At 39.8% G+C, this 6,616-nt stretch overlaps 1 protein-coding gene across 1 annotated transcript in view; it reads right to left on the bottom strand.

Annotated features, from left to right (window-relative positions):
- LOC139416089 (arf-GAP with coiled-coil, ANK repeat and PH domain-containing protein 1-like) overlaps positions 1–900 on the bottom strand; it is a 24,043-nt gene extending 23,143 nt beyond the window's left edge. Inside the window, exon 1 of the mRNA XM_071164355.1 lies at positions 230–900. Coding sequence (XP_071020456.1) covers positions 230–282 — 53 coding nt within the window. The 5' untranslated portion in view covers positions 283–900. The remainder of the gene's footprint in view (positions 1–229) is intronic.
- Between the last annotated feature and the right edge of the window lie 5,716 nt (positions 901–6,616).

The raw sequence follows: 6,616 nt of genomic DNA, 5'->3' as shown, positions 1-6,616 counted from the left end.
TCTGAAACTATCTGAATAATGTATTGCAAAAACATAAGAGTAGACCTACCCTTTAAATCGTGTATTCTAACTTATTTGAACTGTAATAAAATGGTAGTCACATACATTTATGCACCGCACACAAAATATCTCTCATCCTTACAATGTAACCGAATGAAATAATGCATATATGTAGACTGTTGACTAAGTCAGAAAAAAAAATGTTATTCATTGGCTAATCTAGATTTACCTGAATCGGGGGGAGTCTTTGAGACACTCTTCAAAGTCCAGTTTGACAGTCATCCTTCAGTTGGTTTGATACAAATTACACCAACAACGCAAACGCAACTATTTCTATTGAATGACATGGGACAGTGGGTGCGAAAATAAAATATAGGTTATATAGCCATATGTAAGATATAATATCTTACACATTAAAAGTATATTGCATTGTTTGTAAGTTTCCCATAAATAACCTGTGTTCTCTTGAATTATATTCTTCTCGACATCAAATCATGACATTAGGTGTCAGTGAATCACTCGAATCGCGCCTCTCTCTTATTGGACTAATATGTTATTACCGAATTGATTAGAACAATTTAAATAATCAAATAACTGCAAACGATTAGTTCATGATAAACACGTTTCTCCACTTCGCTCATGTTAGCTCATTTTTCTCTGTACTTTGATGTGCCCTTGCGTCACGAAAATTACGGAAAAATGCCCCAAAAACTTATCGCAAGGGTTGATCATTCCACGGTGAATAATCCAACATCAATAAAAACACATGTACCGCTGTTGCAAATAAGATTTAACAATCAATGGAATTTCCACTCGAAGCCCCCCAGGGTGGCGAGGGTGATACTGTAACGATACAATCCTTTTCTGTCTCTCTCACCCGGCCGGTCCACCCACTCACACTATTTCCGGGTACGCAAGTGCATGAACCAACACAGATTGTTTAATATATTGACAAGATATTCGAGTGACCGCGCTAACGTTGGAAATACATGTCCTTAAAGATGGAAGGCATGGGGGAGGAGGCCAGATCAGGTGGGACGATTCTAGCCAATTAGAGGGCAGATACACGAACAACAAACCATAGAGCTAGATAGAGGACTGATCTTTGTATCTGTGCCACTACAGCGTCAGTGATAACATGGGCAGTGCCATTGAGGCTCCATCTACATTTTAAGGTAGTCAATGTTCTTCTTCTCCATTGGCTGATTGTTACCAACTGATAGGGATCCCCACCCAGTTGACTACTTAATAATGGTGGAAGCCTTCAATGGGAAAGTCTATGCCAAAAGTGCCAGTCAAAAGTTTGGACACACCTACTCATTCAAGGGTAAATCAAATAAATCAATACATCAAAATACATTTTCAATTTTAGATTCTTAAAAGTATTCACCCTTTGCCTTGATGACAGCTTTGCACACTCTTGGCATTCTCTCAACCAGCTTCACTTGGAATGCGTTTCCAACCATCTTGAAGGAGATCCCACATATGCTGAGCACTTGTTGGCTGCTTTTCCTTCACTCTGTGGTCTAACTCATCTCAAATCATCTCAGTTGGGTTGAGGTTGGGTGATTGTGGAGGCCAGGTCATCTGATGCAGCACTCCATAACTCTCCTTCTTGGTCAAATAGCCTTTATACAGCCTGGAGGTGTGTTGGGTCATTGTCCTGTTGAAAAACAAATGATAGTCCCACTAAGCGCAAACCAGATGGGAGGGCGTATAGCTGCAGAATGCTGTGGTAGCCATGCTGGTTAAGTGTGCCTTGAATTCAAAATAAATCACCGACAGTGTCACCAGCAAAGCACCCCAACACCATCACACCTCCTCCTCCATGCTTCACGGTGGAAACCACACATGCAGAGATCAGCCGTTCACCTGCTCTGCATCTCACAAAGACACAGCGGTTGGAACCAAAAATCTCAAATTTGTAATCATCAGACCAAAGGACAGATTTCCACCGGTCTAATGTCCATTGTTTGTGTTTCTTGGCCCAAGCAAGTCTCTTCTTCTTATTGGTGTTCTTTAGTAGTGGTTTCTTTCCAGCAATTCGACCATGAAGGCCTGATTCACATAGTCTCCTCTGAACAGTTGATGTTGAGATGTATCTGCTACTTCAACTCTGTGAAGCATTTATTTGGGCTTCACTTTCTGAGGCTGGTAACTCTAATGAACTTATCCTCTGCAGCAGAGGTAACTCTGGGTCTTTCCTGTGGCGGTCCTCATGAGAGCCAGTTTCATCATAGCTCTTGATGGATTTTGCGACTGCACAAGTTCTTGACATTTTTCGTATTGACTAACATCCATGTCTTAAAGTAATGATGGACTGGCATTTCTCTTTTCTTATTTGAGCTGTTCTTACCATAATATGGAGTTGGTCTTTTACCAAATAGGGCTATTTTCTGTGTACCACCCCTACCTTGTCACAACACAACTGATTGGCTCAAACGCATTAAGGAAAGAAATTCCACAAATTAACTTTTAACAAGGCACACCTGTTTATTGATATGCATTCCAGGTGACTACCTCATGAAGCTGGTTGAGAGAATGCCAAGAGTGTGCAAAGCTGTCATCAAGGCAAAGTGGGGCTACTTTGAAGATTCTCAAATATAAAATACATTTTTACTTGTTTAACACTTGTTTGGTTACTACATGATTACTACATTGTGTTATTTCATAGTTTTGATGTCTTCACTATTATTCTACAATGTAGAAAATAGTAAGAATAAAGAAAAACCCTGGAATGAGTAGGTGTGTCCAAACTTTTGACTGGTACTGTAAATATTCCTCAGATTTTGGGCAGAGTAAAACCTCTCGCTTCGCCTCTTCCTCTCTGACTAACAGCAAAAAGACAGTGGGCAGTAATGTGGTGGTAAGGAAATGGTTAACATGAAGGGGGTATGATTCTATGAGGGAGAAATTGCACCTGGGATAAGTGGAATATTCAATTTATTCTAAGAGGTAGTTATTATAACAATGGTTGCATAAATGTGGATTTTTTTTTTGTAGGCGGGCAATTCCATGGTCACAGAATTAAGCTGAGACTTGAAAAGTATTCCAAACAAAACCATCAAATGCAAAGTGAAACAAACCAAACACCATGCATAAGGACTACTTTTAACAATTTCCACACAAAATGTTACAAAAACACATTTACCTGAAGAACAGTGCAGAAGTAATGTTTGGTAGAGTGATGGTAAAATCTCCCTCAGTTTTTTGTGACCATGTTTTCCAAAAACTCTGTTAAAGATCTACCCCAAATTAAGATTCAAAGATGTCTGCAGTAAGAATGGGGTGTCAGCTAAAATATGACAACGAGTTTAAAAAATATATATTTTGGTTATTGAACTACAGTAGGCCTAAGTAAAGTGGATTAACACTCAGTAACAGAATGACATCATGGGTCCCTGATCTGCATTATAAAGACATGCATAATTATGAACATCCTTCCCTTAATGGTGATGTATCCTGAATAAGTACACATTGGTAGAAAAATGTACTATCCTCCTTTGCTTGTATGGGTATTATTCTACAGACTGGCTATTATTCTAATGAGCTCCGCCCCAAACAAGACCAAATTTGCATGGCCCGGACCGGACCAAATTTGTATCAATCACAGTACAGCACAGAAGAGCACAGTACAGTACAGTAGAATATAGTACAATACAGCACAGTAGAGTAGAGTTCAGTACAGTAGCGTATAGTTCAGTACTGTACTGTACCATAGAGTATAGTTCAGCACTGTACTGTACTGTACAATACAGTCAATTATACTGTACTAAATTCTAGGCCTACTGTGCAGTACCTTATTGTATTTTACTGACCTATTATCTCTACTCTACTTTACTGTACTATACTGTCCAAACTTGTGAAACGGTCGTCTATGATTGGTTCAGATTTGGACTGACCAAATTTATATGACTTTTCAACATCCATGGACATTTACATTTTAAAAATGTATTTAACCTTTATTTAACTAGGCAAGTCAGTTAAGAAAAAATCTTATTTACAATGATGGCCTACCCCAGCCAAACCCAGACAATGCTGGGCCAATATTACGCCTCCCTATGGGACTCCCAATCACAGCCGGATGTGATACAGCCTGGATTCAAACCAGGGACTGTAGTGATGCCACCTGCACTGAGATGCAGTGCCTTAGACCACTGCACCACTCAGTCAGCGCTCAGTTGGTGAGAGGGCTAGTTACAGTAAATGGAAGAGAGGGGACTTATGGTTAGGTGTTAGTAAGAGCCAGGAGAGGTGACATTAACGAGAGAGAGAGAGAGAGAGTTTATTATCTACTTCACTTGCTTTGGCAATGTTCACATATGTTTCCCATGACAATAAAGCCCTTGAATTGAATTGAGAGAGAGAAAGAGAAGAGGGAAGAGAGACACAGAGAGAGAGAGAGAGAGCGAGAGAGAGAGGGAGGGGTTGTACAGATGGTTTTCACACTCTTGCTTCAACAAGGGCTTCTGAGTGGCGCAGCAGTCTAAGGCACAGCATCTCAGTGCTAGAGGTGTTACTACAGACACCCTGGTTGGAATCCAGGCTGTATCACAACAGGGTGTGATTGGGAGTCCCATAGGGTGGTGCACAATTGGCCCAGTTTGGCCCGGGGTACGCAGTCATTGTAAATAAGAATTTGCGTTTAACTGAATTGCCTGGTTAAATGAAGGTTAAATGAAAAAAAAAAAAAACATGAAAGAGAAAGAAAACAGTTATGAGCTGAACATAATAGTATGCCAGTGGAAGGGAGGACAGTAGCAGGTGACCCAACGGTGGTTTGTGACAACTATGAATTCCCTTTGTAGCCAATTCTGTTACAGATTTTTGGGTAATTCGGTTAATGGTTTGGTAACAGAATGACGCATTTTAATCATTTAATAAATCATAAACCAAATGATTTATCAGCAAAAACACAATAACTAATTGGTAGGTCTAAATTACTCGATACTCTTGTGAACTTCTATTATCCTCTCTCCTCATGATGGAGCGACATTTGAAAATATCTTAAAGATATGTGGGTTTTTGGAAACAGAATGGCAAAACACGAGGCGATATTTTCTTAACCTTACAAAAGGCAAATCATTTCTGCAAATCTAAATATAACTGTTGATATTAGTTGGATACCACGTCATTTCAATGTGGACATGTGTGTAATATTTGGTAGAGACATTGACCAATGAGATGTCAACCTATATTGGCTCACTCAAAATGTCAGACAGAAGTTTGTTGAATTCCCAATGTGTTATCACAATGATCTCAACCATGTAAAAGCACAACCAAAGTTCCTACGGGAATACAACATCCGATATGTTATTTATTTATACAACAGATTAACGCGCTATCACTGTGCTTAGCAGAACCAAATTGACAGTTTCATAATTTAGCACACACTCTTAGCCAGAGCAATTTACAGGAGATTGACCTGGATAACAGTTGAGACTATAATAAAGTACATGGTGCAAGTGATCAATGCCGTTCAAGATTCTTCACAGATTATTACAGCACTTACAGCACAAGATCTCCACAGACTTGCGATGACCTAGTCATGCTGTCTTGAACATGCACACTTTATATGATTACACGAGAAGACATTTATAGTTACAGTAACTTCAAAATATGGCCATAGATGTTTTACTCATTTTAATGTTGATTTAAAAAAATATATATGTATTTCACCTTTATTTAACCAGGTAGGCCAGTTGAGAACAAGTTCTCATTTACAACTGCGACCTGGCCAAGATAAAGCAAAGCAGTGCGACAAAAACAACAACACAGTGTTACACATGGAATAAACAAATATGCAGTCAATAACACAATAGAAAAGTATATGTACAGTGTGTGCAAATGTAGTAAGATTAGGGAGGTAAGGCAATAAATAAGCTTTAGAGGTGAAATAATTACAATTTAGCATTAACACCAGAGTGATAGATGTGCAGATGATGATGTGCATGTAGAGATACTGGGGTTCAAAAGAGCAATAAATAAATAAATAACAATATGGGGGATGAGGTAGTTGGGTGTGTTATTTACAGATGGGCTGTGTACAGGTACAGTGATCGGTAAGCTGCTCTGACAGCTGATGCTTAAAGTTAGAGAGGGAGATATAGACTCCAGCTTCAGTGATTGTTGCTATTCGTTCCAGTCATTGGCAGCAGAGAACTGGAAGGAAAGGCAGCCAAAGGAGGTGTTGGCTTTGGGGATGACCAGTGAAATATACCTGCTGGAGCGTGTGCTAAGGGTGGGTGTTGCTATGGGGACCAGTGAGCTGAGATAAGGTGGGGCTTTACCTAGCAGAGTCTTATAGATGACCTGGAGCCAGTGGGTTTGGCGACGAATATGTAGCGAGGGCCAGCCAACGAGAGCATACAGGTCGCAGTGATGGGCAGTATATGGGGCTTTGGTGACAAAACGGATGGCACTGTGATAGACTACATCCAATTTGCTGAATAGAGTGTTGGAGGCTATTTTGTAAATGACATCGCCGAAGTCAAGGATCGGTAGGATAGTCAGTTTTACGAGGGTATGTTTGACAGCATGAGTGAAGGAGGCTGAGAATGTTACATTAGTTTGTAAGATAGCCTTAACTTTAGGCTATTTAGTGTATTACAAAAGT

This window comes from Oncorhynchus clarkii, chromosome 9 (genome assembly GCF_045791955.1).
Source record: "Oncorhynchus clarkii lewisi isolate Uvic-CL-2024 chromosome 9, UVic_Ocla_1.0, whole genome shotgun sequence".
Lineage (NCBI taxonomy): Eukaryota > Metazoa > Chordata > Actinopteri > Salmoniformes > Salmonidae > Oncorhynchus > Oncorhynchus clarkii.
The sequence above is the reverse complement of the archived record's forward strand: the minus strand, read 5'-3'. Positions and strand labels throughout refer to the sequence as shown.